Raw genomic sequence first — 18,481 nt, forward strand, 5'->3', positions numbered from 1 at the left:
AGGTAAAGACATTTCCAGTGTTATATTATCAGCTATGTACAGTGTTTTAGCAATGTGCTAAATAATTGTAGTACGAATAGTAGGGGAAGATAAATATGAAATTGGTGGTATTTACAATGTTGTTTGTGCTCCACTGGTTGCCCTTTTCCCAAGGCAACGGGCCACAAATCGTGCTGCTATGAATGCACACTGCGGTATTTCACCTATCAAATATGGGAGTTTATCAATGTTTGATTGTTTTCAAATTCTTTGTGGGTCTGTGTGATCTGTGGGAAATATGTATCTCTAATGTGGTCATTCATTTGGAAGGTTAGGAAGTGCAGCTTAGTTTCCACCTCATTTTGTGGGCAGTGGGCACATAGCCTGTCCTCTCTCTCTCTCTCTCTGACTTGGAGTACAGGGAGAACACTGTAAGAATGGCCCATGTTCTGAATTCTGTCGCTGTACATTTCAAAAGTGCTTCAAAAATTGTTATATTGACTAGGTCCGTCCTAGCTCGCTCATTAATGTCTTCATCAAAATTACGGATTGCCTTTTATCCACCTTGGAACAGTGTAGTTCTGCCTTCTTCAGGGGCAGAACTACAGATTTTTACCTTGTGAGCTCGGGGATTCGATCTGGCAAACTTTCGGTTACTGGCCCAATGCTCTAACCACTAGGCTACCTGCCGCCCCAAATTAATCCTGATTAATTCACTGGAGTGGGTTAAGTAAGATCTATACCAAATTAGCATACCCCCTGAGTCTCTTCCCCGTGTAACACCTAGAGGCCAACCAGTAGGTCCATCTCCTTTATACCATGTTTCTTGCAGGATGACAATGCCAAAATTTCTGATATTTTTGGTGAAGTCTGGGTTCCTGCTCTTTAGGCTAAAAGCCTCAGACCGCCTTATATCTCTCTCTCTCTCTCTCTCTCTCTCTCGCTCTCTCTCCAACTCTGTTATTTTAACACAAGTGCTCTCTTTCTTCCTCTCTTCACTGCATACACCTTTTTTACTGTTTGCATTCTTTTCGATTTTGTTGATCTCAAGTGAATCTCAAGTGAATTTCCAATCCAATTTCCAAGTGATCTCCAAACTATTCCACTCAAAGCTGTGAGAGATTTCCTTTAAGTTTAAATTACTTAGTCTCTACATTTTATTTGCATGTTGTAAAGAATAATTTTGCCTAATGATTTTTAAATTAAAATAGGCTATTCATAGTGTCTGGCAGCACAACCCCTCTTCACATTCCTTTGAAGTGGCAGCGAGAAATAAATAGTTTTGGTCCGGCCTTCAGGGCTATTTAATTGGCCGAGCAAGCTGTCAGTTGTTAGTTTTTATATCTGATTGGCCACTGTCTCTCTCTCTCTCTCTCGTGGTATGGAATGTATCATGATTTGGTATGGTCTTGCCACAGTATTTAGGTTTTGACGGCGAATAGGGAATCGCTCACTGTGTTATTGATGTTTTTTTTCTTCGACATTTCCATGGTAACTGTCCAAAGTTTGATCAGCAGCTCGCAGCGAGAACACCCAAGTATTCAACCATGGAGCCAAACGAGAAGAATCCGACTCCGGACTCGAAATATGGTAAGAAATGTTCCCTTTCTTCGCATTCTGTTCGCACCGTTATTTTTGAAAAAAGGGGTGTGGGTGGAAAAAAATGGAAACAATGACTCGTGAATGATGGGTGGGGACCGGCCGCGTGTGTCCCACTCCCAAACAGATTTACATCGCAACAACATCATCCTAATCAGCGTGCAGAATAATAGTTTACGTTTCCCATTTAAAAATACCCTTTACAAAGAATCAAACCTGCTTTTATCAAAGGCTTGCAGCTGTGCTGCTCCAGCCTACATCTATCTAGCGATGCGTTGTTTATGTTCAATTTAAGGACTAAGTGATATTCATTGTTGCCCTATTATGTACACTGATCATATGGAAATGAATAACCCCCTATGGCCTAGGCCTATATGTCTCCCACATGGTCCATTGTTCCCACTAATTGGAATCAGAAGAATCAGATAGCAAAGTCGGATAGTCTATTCTACAGCCTTTGTCCACTTGACTTGAACAAGTATATTAGACAAAGCTATTAGTCAAATGTTGCCTTGTAGGCAATGTATAATTCATTACCAATTCATTTCTATAACAGAATAATCAGTACAATGAATGAGTGTTGACAGCTTGGGCGGCCTAGTGGTTAGAGTGTTAGACCTGAAAGGTTGCTGGATCAAATCCCCGAGCTCACAAGGTACACATCTGTTGTTTTACCCCTGAACAAGCAGTTAACCCACTGTTCCCTGGTAGGCTGTCATTGTAAATAAGAATTTGTTCTTAACCGACTTGCCTAGTTAAATAAAGGTACAATTTAAAAATGCTCAGTCTGCTCTCTCACAGAAGTTGTTTGTGTGACAACACCCATGTTGTGCTATCTAGAATGCCATATGGTTATTACTCACACACACACACACCACCGCAGCGGAAATAATTGGTCCTCAGCTATAGTGCATCATTAACACTGATTTATTTCAGTTTTGCCATAACGACTTTCTAAAACGTCACTCATTGCGTGGCATGTCACATGTCTCTCAAGAGGTAGACTGATAGGCAGCCTGTCCTTCGCTGCAGTTGCACTTCCAAATGGTGGTTGGACTTTGGGTTGAGTTGTTGTTCAGAAGATCTGTTGAGTCATCGAGGTCCTCCGTCCTGTTTATCCTTAATCCCTCCAGTCAATGTCATCACACGTTGGAATAGACCTGCACTTCAAACCTCAACTGATTACCAACATAGCAGGCTTACAATACGTTGTCGGTAATTCAGCATTTAGGCCCCACCCTAGTCATATTATGATGAAGATAGAGGCCTAGGTTTGTAATAATATGTATAATATATATGCCATTTAACCGACAATTGTATCCAAAGCGACTTACAGTCATAAATTCCAATGTAATCTAAGTCCTATTAAATTGGATTCACTGATATCCATTCAGTATGACTAGTTTGTAAGAAAGGGAGTGAGAGACGGACAATAGTTGACTTATAGGCACATTCTCTATGCCAGGGTTCCCCAACTGGCAGGTGATTTTATTTGGCCCCCCAAGTTATCTGAGCCAAACAAACATGTATTTGAATAATCATCATTTTTTGTTGGAATTTTTATTGGTGGACATAAGACTGTAAAAACATCAGAAAATCAGCTCCAAGTGATTTTAATTTTGGAAATCTGTCCCAAAGTATTCCCACACATAATAGAGATACATGATCGTATACAAATGTAAGCAAGGTTTGAAATTATTATGTTATGATCTGTTTGGGCTTCTTGCAGTCCATTTGCAGTCTACAAATTATTTGTAACGATGTTCCGGCCCACCGACCATCCGCTCAAGAAAAAATTGTCCTCAATCTAGTTGATGATCCCTGCTCCATGGTTTATCTACTGATGTCAGTACAGTATCCTTGTGACTTTCCTGTTGCCATGTAAACAGGCCTAGTCCTCAGTCAGCTCCCTGCCCCCACATCACACATCAGCCAGAAAGGTCATAAACTGAACGGAAGGCCTTTAAACCAATGTTTCAGGTACCTATAGAGAGTAAAAGCCCGGATCCAAGCTTTCTGTTAGCCAGGGCCTCTATTCATAAAGTGTCTCAGAGTAGGAGTGTTGATCTAGGAGGTAGGAGTGTTGATCTAGGAGGTAGGAGTGTTGATCTAGGAGGTAGGAGTGTTGATCTAGGAGGTAGGAGTGTTGATCTAGGAGGTAGGAGTGTTGATCTAGGAGGTAGGAGTGTTGATCTAGGAGGTAGGAGTGCTGATCTAGGAGGTAGGAGTGCTGATCTAGGAGGTAGGATGAGTGCTGATCTAGGAGGTAGGATGAGTGCTGATCTAGGAGGTAGGATGAGTGCTGATCTAGGAGGTAGGATGAGTGCTGATCTAGGAGGTAGGATGAGTGCTGATCTAGGAGGTAGGATGAGTGCTGATCTAGGAGGTAGGATGAGTGCTGATCTAGGAGGTAGGATGAGTGCTGATCTAGGAGGTAGGATGAGTGCTGATCTAGGAGGTAGGATGAGTGCTGATCTAGGAGGTAGGAGTGCTGATCTAGGAGGTAGGAGTGCTGATCTAGGAGGTAGGAGTGCTGATCTAGGAGGTAGGAGTGCTGAGGTAGGAGTGCTGATCTAGGAGGTAGGAGTGCTGATCTAGGAGGTAGGAGTGCTGATCTAGGAGGTAGGAGTGCTGATCTAGGAGGTAGGAGTGCTGATCTAGGAGGTAGGAGTGCTGATCTAGGAGGTAGGAGTGCTGATCTAGGAGGTAGGAGTGCTGATCTAGGAGGTAGGAGTGCTGATCTAGGAGGTAGGAGTGCTGATCTAGGAGGAGGATGAGTGCTGATCTAGGAGGTAGGAGTGCTGATCTAGGAGGTAGGAGTGCTGATCTAGGAGGTAGGAGTGCTGATCTAGGAGGTAGGAGTGCTGATCTAGGAGGTAGGAGTGCTGATCTAGGAGGAAGGAGTGCTGATCTAGGAGGGAGGAGTGCTGATCTAGGAGGGAGGAGTGCTGATCTAGGAGGGAGGAGTGCTGATCTAGGAGGGAGGAGTGCTGATCTAGGAGGTAGGAGTGCTGATCTAGGAGGGAGGAGTGTTGATCTAGGAGGTAGGAGTGCTGATCTAGGAGAAGGAGTGCTGATCTAGGAGGTAGGAGTGCTGATCTAGGAGGTAGGAGTGCTGATCTAGGAGGTAGGAGTGCTGATCTAGGAGGTAGGAGTGCTGATCTAGGAGGTAGGAGTGCTGATCTAGGAGGTAGGAGTGCTGATCTAGGAGGTAGGAGTGCTGATCTAGGAGGTAGGAGTGCTGATCTAGGAGGTAGGAGTGCTGATCTAGGAGGTAGGAGTGCTGATCTAGGAGGTAGGAGTGCTGATCTAGGAGGTAGGAGTGCTGATCTAGGAGGTAGGAGTGCTGATCTAGGAGTAGGAGTATTGAAACTGATCCTAGATCAGCACTACTCTGAGACACATACAGGCCCTGGTATCATTGTGCTGTTTTGCCAACAACCTGGAGACAGCAAACAGCCCGGGGACGAGGCTAGTTTCCTGCCATGTTGTCTGTCTATATAAATATCCTCTGACTGTGTATGAGTGGGCTAGTGTGCCGGCTGGATGTCTTGTCTAGTCTAAAGCACCAGCCGGTAGCAGCATGCACAGGCCCACTGCTGAGTGTCTGATGTACCCACTCAACACACTGATTCTAGGGGCACTGAGTCAACTCATGAACTCAAGTGGCACACACACACACACACACACACACACACACACACACACACACACACACACACACACACACACACACACACACACACACACACACACACACACACACAGAGCATATGAGTGAGTGTGTTGTTTCACAATGATCCTTTGTCATGCTGTCTCTGGCTGTCAGGTCACAGCCAAACTGTTGAACAGAATTGCTTAGTGTGATCGTAGTGAGCCATGTAGGGGAATGAGAGGGGAGCGGCAGGCAGGATTTGGGCTGGATTTATTTGGCAACCAGTGGCAAGTTTAGACACTTCAGAAAAGGGAATTGGACACGCCCCCCCCCCCACCCCCCTTCAGTCTCAGGAATATCTGATGGTTTCTCTCAGGCTACTGCCAAAGAAGAGTTTACTCTGGAAGCAGTTGAGTTGTGCAGTATAAACTACACCATGACCTATTCCATATACACATCAATATGATGTACTGTTGTTGAATTGTCACCTACACCAGATAGGTGCAATGAAGTGGGTTGTTTTACAGGGTCAGCCATAGTAGTACAGCACCCCTGGAGCAAAGTAGGTGTAAGTGCATTGCTCAAGGGCACATCGACATATTTTTCACCTTGTCTGCTCAGGTATTAGAACCAGTGACCTTTTGATACTGGCCCAACAATTTAGCCACTAGGCTACCTGCCACTATAGTAGCCTGTGTTATTAGCGAAGTCCTTCCAACCTATTCCTGTACAGACACATGGAATTAGTAATAACTCATCAATATACAAGATTCATATCGACATTCAAATGCCATGTTTTTTGAATAACATTGGAACGAGAGGCTTGTTTCTCCACCACCTATCTGCAGCTACTGTTATGATAACCATCCAGCCATGGCAGTAATGGCCTGTCTCTGTGTGCTAGACCACAACAGACCAGCAGACACTAAACCATTAGATCACTAGACCACAACCCCATTAAGAGTGTCTAGATAGTGGACATTCAATAGTCCCACTGGGTCTGGAAGTGGAACATGTGCATCATGACAGCACTGTGTGGCTCAGCTGGTAAGGGCATTGCGACCAGCAACGTCAGGGTCGTGGGTTCGATTCCCCTTGGGGTCACATAGTGAAAGGACTCACTAAACTGGTTGTTTTGGATAAAAAACTTCTGCTAGCCTGGCCCCAGATCTGTTTGAAATCTATTGCTTACGTCATTGTCTACTCCCACTCTAGGTCCCATTGTCAGACTGAAATCTGTCGATACACACTAGCCAGTATTGTCTATACCATGCTGTCTGTCTATCACATGGCCTTGGAGGTTGGAAGGCGGGAAGGTGTCATGGCCAGACCAGGGAGAATATGTAGGAGGGCGTATAATCCTTCCAGAACAGACACAGTCTGTCTCAGATATGTATGGTGGTCTATGCAGGCTGCATTTTCATTTTTGATTGAACCGTTATTTAGACTGGGAAGACATATTGAGAGCTCTCTTTTCCAAATGCGCCCTGTCTAATGCAATATAAAATACACATTAAAATACAATATAGTACAAAAGAAAATGCTGGGTAGACTACAAACATTGCCAGGGTTTTGTTGAAAACTCATTTATAGACTATATAGACTTATAGATCATATATTTGATAGTTAGTCAATTGTTTGTAAATCATATGTAGTCTAGTTATAGATACTTTCAGCACGGTTGTGAAGGCAATCAGGACTGAAAAGTTAAAAAATACGTCTTAACTTTGAAACAAAAAGTTAGAAAGTTCAGAGAAGTCCCATCAAGTCCCATCATCGCTGGCTAGCGAGAGAACTGCCGAATCGTATGAAGGATCCTCTTCCTGTAGGCTTTTTTACAGATATAAGGTTGTATATGTTATTTGAAGGAACATTTTGTATGAACCACTAGACCTAACTAAGTCATGCACAGTGCACCACATACTGTGTGTTTGCAGTCGACCCAGTTAGGTGCATAGCCTGTTGCTATCCCCTGAATAGGAAGGGAACTGCAGTTGAGTTTTACGAATTATCATTTTATATCAGTGTCTACATACTTGACCTACATGAGAGTGATAGATGTTTAGCTTCGTTTCTAGTCACCCTGACTTTTGCATCCACACCCATCTATATTAGGATAGATGCAAGTCCTGTATAGCTTTTAAAATCCACTCTATTAGGGTGAACTCACCAAAGTTATTTTAGGAGTGATAAAGGTTAAGTAATGGCGTCGAGGGAAAAGAAAAACACTGTTACCTCTCTCTCTCCTCTCCAACCCTCCTGTGTGCCACCCATTCCCATGATAAGAGCCCAGTAAAAGAGGCAAAGAGAGGGAGAAATGAAGAGAGCGAGGGAAAGGAGGGAGCGTAACGTTAAAGGAAGGCAGAACTCAGCGAGATACAAGATTTGACTCGTTCTTTATGTTGCAATACACAGGAAGAAGGAAGTGAGGTCTAAGGTGGTGGTCTAGAGTCGAGACACACTTAACGCAGTAAAAGTGTACTGAAAGAAATATAGGCAACACAACACATGAATACAGGCAAACCTGTTGATGAAAAAGACAGAGAAGGAGTGACTGAGGAGTGAGAATGGCAAAGAATAAAGGTATTGTAAATATTCAGGACAGCGGTGTAACGGTTTTTGTTGTGTCTGTTGTTTCTTTCACTTCTCACTGAGGGCATGATGGGAGTAGCCCTTTCAGTTGTTGTCTGTGACGTTGTTTATGTTTTGAGCTGAACATTATGGACTGTAATTAAAGACAGTAAATGAATGTGGTCGAGATTGAGGCAACTCACTTGTGTTTATAAACCAATATGGTTTATTCTATGGGACACTGGGTGTTCGATGGTTGCAACGTGCGTGATCTGATGACACAGTGAAATAGTGTACACTCTTAGAACCAAAAAGGGTTCTACCTGGAAACAAAAAAGGGTTCTCCTATGGGGACAGCTTAAGAACCCTTTTGGAACCCTTTTTTCTAGGAGTGTAGGCTACAGTGTTTCATCACGTTGCAGCCGTTGTGTACAATGGGATTTCCCACACTCATACAATAATGTTCTTAAATACTGTACAGTCAAACTAATTGTTCTGCCATCTGAAGAAAAGGGGTGTTTCCTATTTTTTTGTTGAGCAGGATGGAAAGCCTGACTCACCGTTATATCTCACGTTGACAGAACAGTATATCATGTCCACAAGAAGCCGCAACAGTCACACTGTGTCCACAAGAAGCCGAATCTCAGTCACACTGTGCTCTATTTTCAGAAAATAATGTGACACGTTCATTAGCAAGACACATGGCCATATGTCATAACAGGATAAGGGTCAAAATCTTAGATGCAAAACAGGAAATACAATGTTGCCCCACATCATTTGCGTATTGTGGAACTGTGTAGCTCATTTAGTAGAGCATGGCGTTGGCAATGCCAGGGTTGTGGGTTTGATTCCCACGGGGGGGAAAGAACGACAGTGTATGCACTCAGTACTGTAAGTCACTCTGGATAAGTCCCTCTGGAACTAAACATGTTATTGGATGATTGGGCTTTTTGTGTTGGTTTCTAGATGTAGATGTAGATACATTGTATCAGGACCATTCAGACTGTATACACAACATTATCATTGTCTTGCTCTGCTACCAGACTATGGTGAATGGAGTAGATGTGCTGTCTGATGTGGCGCCTGCCTAGTCTCTGAGGTGTTACCATAGCGTTACTATGGCGCCTAAGAATGTCCACCGGGAGCTCTGAGTCACCGGGGAGCCATTTTGTGGGTTGCTAGGCATGTCAGTCTTGCGGGAGAATCCTTTTGTTATGGAAAATACGTCTCAGCTTTGTTAATGTGTACACACACATACAGATATACTGATACACAGATATAAACACACACACACACACACACACACATATCTGTGTATAAATGTAAAGAAAAATATTAAACTCTTTGCTTTTTCACAGGTGAAGCACGGAAGTTTGACCCTACCTTCAAAGGACCCATCCACAACAGGTAATCATCTCATTATCAGCTTTGACAGCCAATCCTCACTCTACCAATTACTCACATAGCAAAGCTCAATAAAGCTCAACGTAAAAAAGTAGCAGTCAAACCATCTCTCTCTCTCTCCCTCTCTGCTCCTGTGGTTGCCAGGGGCTGCACAGATGTGTTCTGCTGTATTCTCTTCATCTTGGCCATACTGGGATACTTTGCTGTGGGGATCCTGGGTCAGTGTCTCCACAACTACACTATTACTGGCCATTACATCGGTTCTAGGGCCCTGTGTTTTGGTTAATCATGTCACATGACCTGTATTTTAGCTTTTATTTTAAGCCTTTTCCAGAAATGGTAATTGGACCAAAAATGTAAGCAATTGTCTGAGGATGGTGCTGGGCCGACTGTCACGCCCTGACCGTAGAGGTCCTTTTTATGTCTCTATTTTGGTTGGTCAGGGCGTGAGTTTGGGTGGGCATTCTATGTCTGGTGTTCTATGTCATCCTTGTTTTGTATTTCTATGTGTTTGGCCTGGTATGGTTCTCAATCAGAGGCAGCTGTTTATCGTTGTCTCTGATTGAGAACCATACTTAGGTAGCCTGTTCCCACCTGTGTTTGTGGGTGGTTGTTTTCTGTTTTGTGTGTTCACCTTACAGGACTGGTCGTTTGTCGTGTTTGTTGTTTTGTTGAGTGTTCAGTTGTTTAATTAAAATAATGAACACTTACCACGCTGCACCTTGGTCCTCCTCTCCTTCTCCCGACGTTGTTCGTGACACCGACGGACATAAAAAGAAAAGGGGACAATTTGATGAAAAAGCTTTAAATAAAGTTTAAAATCCAGGTCATGTGACATGATTAACCGAAACACAAGGCCCTAACAAGACACAGTAAAGTGATATTCTATTCTATTTGAAGTGATTCTATTCCATTGTGTGTCATTATGATAACTGGACAGTATCTGAACTACAGTGTTGTTGTACTTCCTCCTACTCCAGCCTGGTCCCAGGGGGACCCCAGGAAGGTTATCTACCCGACTGACAGCAGAGGACAGTTCTGTGGCCAGGCCGGGACCCCCCTGGAGTAAGCCCCTTCCATTACCCCCCTATTTATTCTGCCTTTGAACATCTCTCTTCAATACTGATCCTTTAGAATTCCTCTTGTCCATTCACATGTCAAGATATTATCTGTTTCTTTCTGTTAATGTCTTTTGTGGTATCAGCCAAGACCTCAGAAAAGAAATTGTAGACCTTCACAAGTCTGGTTCATCCTTAGGAGCAATTTCCTAACGCCTGAAGGTACCACGTTCATCTGTACAAACAATAGTATGCAAGTATAAACACCATGGGGCCACGCAGCCGCCATACCGCTCAGGAAGGAGACGCGTTCTGTCTCCTAGAGATGAACGTACTTTGGTGCGAAAAGTGCAAATCAATCCCAGAACAACAGCAAAGGACCTTGCGAAGATGCTGGAGGAAACAGGTACAAAAGTATCTATATCCACAGTAAAACGAGTCCTATGTCGACATAACCTGAAAGGTCAGCAAGGAAGAAGCCACTGCTCCAAAAGCTCCATAAAAAAGCCAGACTACGGTTTGCAACTGCACATGGGGACAAAGATCATACCTTTTGGAGAAATATCCTCTGGTGTGATGAAACAAAAATGGAACTGTTTGGCCATAATGACCATCGTTATGTTTGGAGAACAAAGGGGGACGCTTGCAAGCCGAAGAACACCATCCCAACCGTGAAGCACGGGGGTGGCAGAACCATGTGGTGTGGGTGCTTTGCTGCAGGAGGGACTGGTGCACTTAACAAAATAGATGGCATCATGAGGGAGAAAAATGATGTGGATATATTGACACAACATCTCAAGACATCAGTCAGGAAGTTCAAGCTTGGTCGCAAATGGGTCTTCCAAATGGACAATGACCCCAAGCATTCTTCCAAAGTTGTGGCAAAATGGCATAAGGACAACAAAGTGAAGGTATTGGAGTGGCCATCACAAAGCCCTGACCTCAATCCCATAGAAAAGTTGCGGGCAGAACTGAAAAATCGTGTGCGAGCAAGGAAGCCTACAAACCTGACTCAGTTACACCAGCTCTGTCTGGAGGAATGGGCCAAAATACACCCAAGTTATTGTGGGAAGCTTGTGGAAGGCTACCTGAAATGTTTGACCCAAGTTAAACTCAATTAGCATTTGGTTTTAAATTGTTTATGTAAAGTTCTGACCCATTGGGAATGTGATGAAAGAAATAAAAGCTGAAATAAATCATTCTCTCTACTACTATTCTGACATTTCACATTCTTAAAATAAAGTGGTGATCCTAACTGACCTAAGACAGGGAATTGTTACTGGGATTAAATGTTAGGAATTGTGAAAAACGGATTTTAAATGTGTTTGGCTAAGGTGTATGTAAACTTCCGACTTCAACTGTAACTGTCTCTAACAGGAAGAAACCTCTCCTGTTCTACTTCAACATCCTGAAGTGTGCCAGTCCCCTGACCCTGCTGGAGTTCCAGTGCCCCACCACTCAGTTATGTGTGGAAAGCTGTCCTACCAAACACATGACGTTGCTGAAAGCCTACCTGAACAAAGGAGAGCAGGAGTATTACAAGCAGTTCTGCAAGGAAGGAGTGGACTTCTCCAAAATGGTGGGTGACAGAGGAGATACATTTGCAGCGGCAAAGTAGGTAGTTAGGGAAATAATGTGTAACTAAGGGTGATTTTGTTGTGTTTCGCAGAGTGCTCCCGAGATCCTGAGGGATGGCCTGTGTCCTTCCATGCTCATGTCCAGCAAACCATGTAAGTCTTCTCACGAGCCATAGCATGCACTGTGTGTGTGTGTGTGTGTTTTTATAAAGACTTAGTAAATGTTTAGTAACCACACAGCTAGTGATTCTTGATCTCCACTCTCTCTCCTCTCCCTCCAGTCACTCGTCGGTGCCTTCCAGCTCTCAGTACCATGAAAGGTGGTGTGGTTGTTGTTGGCAACGAGACTATTTTTGACAACGGGGAGGGAGAGAAGGTGAACGCCACGGATTTTCTGGACGCTTCAAAGTGAGTCCTCATGCCTCAACCTGAAACACCGTCAATATACAGTACCAGTCAAAAGTTTGGACACACCTACTCATTCAAGTTTTTTTGTATTTTTTTTTTACTATTTTCTACATTGTAGAGTAATAGTGAAGACATCAAAACTATGAAATAACACATAAGGAATCATGTAGTAAACAAAAAAGTGTTAAACAAATTAGATTCTTCAAAGTAGCCACCCTTTGACTTGAAGACATCTTTGCGCACTCTTGGCATTCTCTTAACCAGGTTCACCTGCAATGCTTTTCCAACAGTCTTGAAGGAGTTCCCACATATGCTGAGCATTTGTTGGCTGCTTTTACTTCACTCTGCGGTCCTACTCATCCCAAACCATCTCAATTGGGTTTAGGTCTGGTGATTGTGGAGGCCAGGTCATCTAATGCAGCACTCCATCACTCTCCTCGATCAAATAGCCCTTACACAGCCTAGAGGTGTATTGGGTCATTGTCCTGTTGAAAAACAAACGATAGTCCCACTAAGTGCAAATCAGATGGGATGGTGAATCGCTGCAGAATGCTATGGTAGCCATGCTGGATAAGTGTGCCTTGAATTCTAAATAAATCACTGATAGTGACACCAGCAAAGCACCCCCACAACATCACACCTCCTCCTCCATGCTTCACAGTGGGAACCACACATGCGGAAATCATTCGTTCACCTACTCTGCGTCTCACAAAGACACAGAGGTTGGAACCAAAAACCTCAAAATTGGACTCATCAGACCAAAGGAGAGATTTCCACTGGTCTAATGTCCATTGCTTGTGTTTTTCTGCCCAAGCAAGTCTTTTCTTATTATTGGTGTCTTTTAGTAGTGGTTTCTTTGCAGCAATTTGACCATGAAGACCTAATTCACACAGTCTCCTCTGAACAGTTGATGTTAAGATGTGTCTGTTACTTGAACTCTGTGAAGCATTTATTTGGGCTGCAATCTGAGGTGCAGTTAACTCTAATGAACTTATCCTCTGCAGCAGAGGTAACTGAGTCTTCCTTTCTTGTGGCGGTCCTCATGAGAGCCAGTTTCATCATAGCGCTTGATGATTTTTTACACTTGAAGAAACGTTCAAAGTTCTTGAAATGTTCCTGATTGACTGACCTTCATGTCTTAAAGTAATGATGGACTGTCGTTTCACTTTGCTTATTTACTGCTGTTCTTGCCATAATATGGATTTGGTCTTCTGTATACGGCCCCTATCTTGTCACAACACAACTGATTGGTTCAAATGCATAAAGAAGGAAAGAAATTCCACAAATTAACTTTTAACTTGGCACACCTATTCATTGAAATACATTCCAGGTGACTACCTCATGAAGCTGGTTGAGAGAATGCCAAGAGTGTGCAAAGCTGTCATCAAGGCAAAGTGTAGCTACTTTGAAAACACTTTTTTGGTTACTACATGATTCCATATGTGTTATTTCATAGTTTTGATGTCTTCACTATTATTCTGCAATGTAGAAAAAAGTCAAAACAAAGAAAAACCCTTGAATGAGAAGAGGGTCCAAACTTTTGACTGGTACTGTATGAATTAATCAATCAATCAACCTACCTATCAATCTGTCTGTCTGTCCGCCCGCCTGTCTATCTGTCAATTGTTAGCAAAGTGTTAAGTGGACTTGTTGTTCTTACAGGAAGTCCAATGTGGTTGTTGAGGCTCGCCAGGTAGCCATGAGGATCTTTGAGGACTACACTGTGTCCTGGTACTGGATACTGATGTGAGTGTCTCTCTGTGGTAAACACACTCATGACACAAGACAATAAAGAAAGTTGCACACTATAGGCCAGTTACCCGTATTATCCCAATAATGTATTGCTGAGCCAACATTTCCCCATAGAGATAAGTGTTCCCTCACAGGAACAACAAAGTTCTGTGAATTTGAATGTTATTATCAGTATTCCTCCAGTGGTCTGGTGATAGTGGTGTGGGGGGGGGGGGGTCAGTCTCATCTTAACATTCACATAACTTTATTAAGATGAGACTAACCCCCCCCCCCCCCCCCCCCCACGCGCCACTATCACCAGACCACTGGAGGAATACTGATAATAACATTCAAATTCACAGAACTTTGTTGTTCCTGTCTCTCCTCCAGTGGTCTGGTGATAGTGGGGAAGGGGGGGGGGGGGGGGTCAGTCTCATCTTAATAAAGTTCTGTGAATGTGAATGTTGTTTCCTGTCTCTCCTCCAGTGGTCTGGTGATAGCCATGGTGGTCAGTCTCATCTTCATCGTCCTCCTGCGCTACCTAGCCGGGATCATGATCTGGGTCATGATCGTCATGGTGATACTGGTCATCGGTTATGGTATTATATTCCCCTTTACTGAAACCGATCTAACTGAAAACATACTGTTGTTTTACTTATTTAAAGTACCATTAAAAATAGTAAAATCAACATTGTGCATTATTAAGTTAGCCATTAAGAAATGTTAGAGGTAGGCTCAGTGATATGACATAAGTGCACTAAGTAAACTGCATAGTCGGTCAATTTCCGTTGAAGTGCAAGGCTAAACTTCTCAGCTGATTTGGTCCCATGGCTACAAGGCTGTAACGGAGTGAAGAAAACCCTGTACACATGTACAGATACTGTGTGTTACTGTGTGAGAGCGAAGTATTTCATCTTGCTCATCGCAATATCTGCAGTGCTGCTCGTGCAACGTCATTTCGCTGGCTCTTACCTTTAAAATGTTTAGGGATCTTCCATTGTGCCATGGAGTACCGCAACCTGAGGGGAGAGCCGGGTTCTGACGTCACTATCCGTGATCTGGGACTGCAAACAGACTTCTCTGTTTACCTGCAGATCAGACAGACCTGGCTGGCTTTCAGTGAGTACATGCACTCATTCTCCCTCTTTCTCTCTCTCTCTTTCTCTGTCTCTCTTTCTCTCTCTCCCATTCCGCTCTCCCTCTCTATTTATTTTTTTCCCTCTTCTGCTCTCTCACTTTCTCTCTCAATTCATTTGAATTTGCTTTATTGGCATGATGTGACAATGTACATATTGCCAAAGCTCACTTTGGAGATTTACAATGTTAACATAATTCAAATAATAATAATAAATATAGTCAACAGGACAACAGTAACAACAATAATCAAGGGTCAAAATAACCATACATTGAACCATAACAATAAGCATATGTGCAGGTTGGTTGGTCTGTCAGACACGGCCCCTCATGTTATGGCAGGCAGCAATGTAGTGCGCTGCTAATCCACAGCTCTCTGCGTCCTCCCCCAACAGGACAGGCAGGCTATTCTCATCAGAGAGATCTTTGAAACCTTGAATAAGGATTTCAAATTTGGGGAAATGACACTCGCTCTCTCTACTTATCTCTCCCTCTCTATACTCTTTCTCCCACTCTCTCTCTCTCCCTCGCTCTCTCACATCAACTCATTCAACTCAAGTTGAGACACACACACACAAACACTCTAACTACGCTCCGCTCCTCCGTCAGTGATCATCCTGTCCATCGTGGAGGTGGTTGTCATCCTGCTGCTCATCTTCCTCAGGAAGAGAGTCCTCATCGCCATCGCCCTCATCAAGGAGGCCAGCAGGGCTGTTGGCCATGTGATGTCATCACTGTTCTACCCTCTGTTGACGTTTGCCCTGCTGGCCCTGGTCATAGCCTACTGGGCCATCACCGCTGTGTATCCTTCAGCTGTCAATCATGTTATTCATGTTTACATGTCTGTCAAGGGAAAGAAGTGTTCCTGTAACGGTCCCTGTAATTGTGTGAAATGTACTAGATGACTTTTAGTTAAAGGTTTTGTTGTAGCGCTAGCCTAGATAGCTGTAGATGGTGAAGGGAACCGTGCAGATTGAAATCTGGACAGAGTGAGACCGTCAAGGAAAATAACTGGGACGAGTCCTCCACAAGTCATCGCTGCAGAAACTAAATGTATCAAGAAAGTTTCCATGCAAATGGTCACGTCTGTATGACATGTCTCAGTATCTACTTCCTTAGTGATGGAACCTCCTTGACTGCCTTTCCCAGCTTCCTGTCCACCTCCAATGAGCAGGTGTACAAAGTGTTCAACACCACTGAGTGTGAGTACTCCAGAGACACCTGCAATCCCGAGGTAAGCCACAAGATGTCTCTGTTCTTCCATACCTGCCTGTTTACATATCAGGCTTATTTTTTGTAAACTTTTATATGTTCCTTCTATTCTATCTGTATATAGTGTTCAAAAAGGGCTTTTTTTTCTCATTTATTGAATATAAGTGGGGTACTCCTTTAATACCAGCAGAAGTGCTAATATCACAGAGATTTCCCTTCTCTTTCCTCAGACGTTCAACACCACCAACATCACAGCCCGGTGCCCGGACGCCGAGTGCCTGTTTGCCTTCTACGGAGGCGAGAGCTACTACCATAAATACCTCATCATGTTCCAGTTCTACAATGTGTTCCTCTTCTTCTGGTGTGCTAACTTTGTGACGGCGCTGGGTCAGGTGACCCTGGCTGGGGCCTTCGCATCCTACTACTGGGCCTTCAAGAAGCCTGACGACATCCCAGCCAACCCCATCTGCTCCTCACTTGGTCGAGCCCTCAGGTAGGAGGGGTAGTGTGTGGGATGGGGGGTTTGGATGCATGTGTGTGTGGTGTGTGTGTGTGTGTGTGTGTGTGTGTGTGTGTGTGTGTGTAAGCAGTGCACGTGGGTGGGGGGGGGGGTGACTGAGTTAGTGTGTGAGTGATAGGGTGAAAGAAAGAAAGAAAGAGGGTTGAATGGAGAGTTAGCGAGAGACCAATAATTTGGACACAATCTTTTACCTTCTTCCCCCTGTCTAGATACCATACAGGCTCCCTTGCCTTCGGTTCCCTCATCCTGTCTCTGGTTCAGGTCATCAGGGTTCTGCTGGAGTACCTGGACCAGAAGCTGAAAGGTGAGGTGGTGTTCTCACATGTCCTGTTCCATTCTCAGACGTGAATAACTGGGATACTTCCTCATTGACATCATACAGTGGGAAATGGACAAAAAAATGTCACTACTAATTATTGCATTTTAATAGATGGTTGTTATCTAAATGAACAGGAACAGATGTCTTTATCTCCTGTTTGTTGTTATGTACCCCACTAGCTGCCCAGAATCGCTTTGCCAAGTTCCTGCTCAGCTGCCTGAAGTGCTGCTTCTGGTGCCTGGAGAAATTCATCAAGTTCGTCAACAGAAACGCCTACATCATGGTGAGTTCATCAACCTAACTGTGCGAATGTAAGTTCTCTGTGTATTAAAGACTGTGTGAATTGAAGACAGTGTGAACTGTGTGTATTAAAGGCAGTGTGAACTGTGTGAATTAAAGGCAGTGTGAACTGTGTGTATTGAAGACAGTGTGAACTGTGTGTATTGAAGACAGTGTGAACTGTGTGTATTGAAGACTGTGTGAACTGTGTGAATTGAAGACAGTGTGAACTGTGTGTATTGAAGACAGTGTGAACTGTGTGTATTGAAGACTGTGTGAACTGTGTGAATTGAAGACAGTGTGAACTGTGTGAATTGAAGACAGTGTGAACTGTGTGTATTGAAGACAGTGTGAACTGTGTGTATTGAAGACTGTGTGAACTGTGTGTATTGAAGACTGTGTGAACTGTGTGAATTGAAGACTGTGTGAACTGTGTATTGAAGACTGTGTGAATTGAAGACTGCGTGAACTGTGTGTATTGAAGACTGTGTGAACTGTGTGAATTGAAGACTGTGTGAACTGTGTGTATTGAAGACTGTGTGAACTGTGTGTATTGAAGACTGTGTGAACTGTGTGTATTGAAGACTGTGTGAACTGTGTGTATTGAAGACTGTGTGAACTGTGTGTATTGAAGACTGTGTGAACTGTGTGTATTGAAGACTGTGTGAACTGTGTGTATTGAAGACTGTGTGAACTGTGTGTATTGAAGACTGTGTGAACTGTGTGTATTGAAGACTGTGTGAATTGAAGACTGCGTGAACTGTGTGTATTGAAGACTGTGTGAACTGTGTGAATTGAAGACTGTGTGAACTGTGTGAATTGAAGACTGTGTGAACTGTGTGTATTGAAGACTGTGTGAACTGTGTGTATTGAAGACTGTGTGAACTGTGTGTATTGAAGACTGTGTGAACTGTGTGTATTGAAGACAGTGTGAACTGTGTGTATTGAAGACTGTGTGAACTGTGTGTATTGAAGACTGTGTGAACTGTGTGTATTGAAGACTGTGTGAACTGTGTGTATTGAAGACTGTGTGAA

General features: G+C 43.6%; 1 protein-coding gene across 4 annotated transcripts in view; it reads left to right on the top strand.

Moving 5' to 3' along the window:
- Positions 1–1,340: 1,340 nt before the first annotated feature.
- slc44a2 (solute carrier family 44 member 2) overlaps positions 1,341–18,481 on the top strand; it is a 23,308-nt gene continuing 6,167 nt past the window's right edge. The window contains exons 1-15 of one of the 4 annotated variants that reach the window (XM_055907843.1): positions 1,341–1,569; positions 9,163–9,211; positions 9,353–9,426; positions 10,189–10,273; positions 11,644–11,845; positions 11,936–11,996; positions 12,125–12,251; positions 13,914–13,997; positions 14,469–14,581; positions 14,970–15,101; positions 15,726–15,918; positions 16,266–16,350; positions 16,559–16,821; positions 17,058–17,152; positions 17,347–17,450. In XM_055907843.1, the coding sequence (XP_055763818.1) occupies positions 1,527–1,569; positions 9,163–9,211; positions 9,353–9,426; positions 10,189–10,273; positions 11,644–11,845; positions 11,936–11,996; positions 12,125–12,251; positions 13,914–13,997; positions 14,469–14,581; positions 14,970–15,101; positions 15,726–15,918; positions 16,266–16,350; positions 16,559–16,821; positions 17,058–17,152; positions 17,347–17,450 (1,710 nt within the window). In that variant the 5' untranslated portion in view covers positions 1,341–1,526. Of the gene's footprint in view, positions 1,570–7,609; positions 7,817–9,162; positions 9,212–9,352; positions 9,427–10,188; positions 10,274–11,643; positions 11,846–11,935; positions 11,997–12,124; positions 12,252–13,913; positions 13,998–14,468; positions 14,582–14,969; positions 15,102–15,725; positions 15,919–16,265; positions 16,351–16,558; positions 16,822–17,057; positions 17,153–17,346; positions 17,451–18,481 lie in introns of those variants that run through there. The other 3 variants (XM_055907841.1, XM_055907844.1, XM_055907842.1) reach the window with 3 other exon arrangements.

This window comes from Salvelinus fontinalis, chromosome 40 (genome assembly GCF_029448725.1).
Source record: "Salvelinus fontinalis isolate EN_2023a chromosome 40, ASM2944872v1, whole genome shotgun sequence".
NCBI classification, from domain to species: Eukaryota; Metazoa; Chordata; class Actinopteri; order Salmoniformes; family Salmonidae; genus Salvelinus; species Salvelinus fontinalis.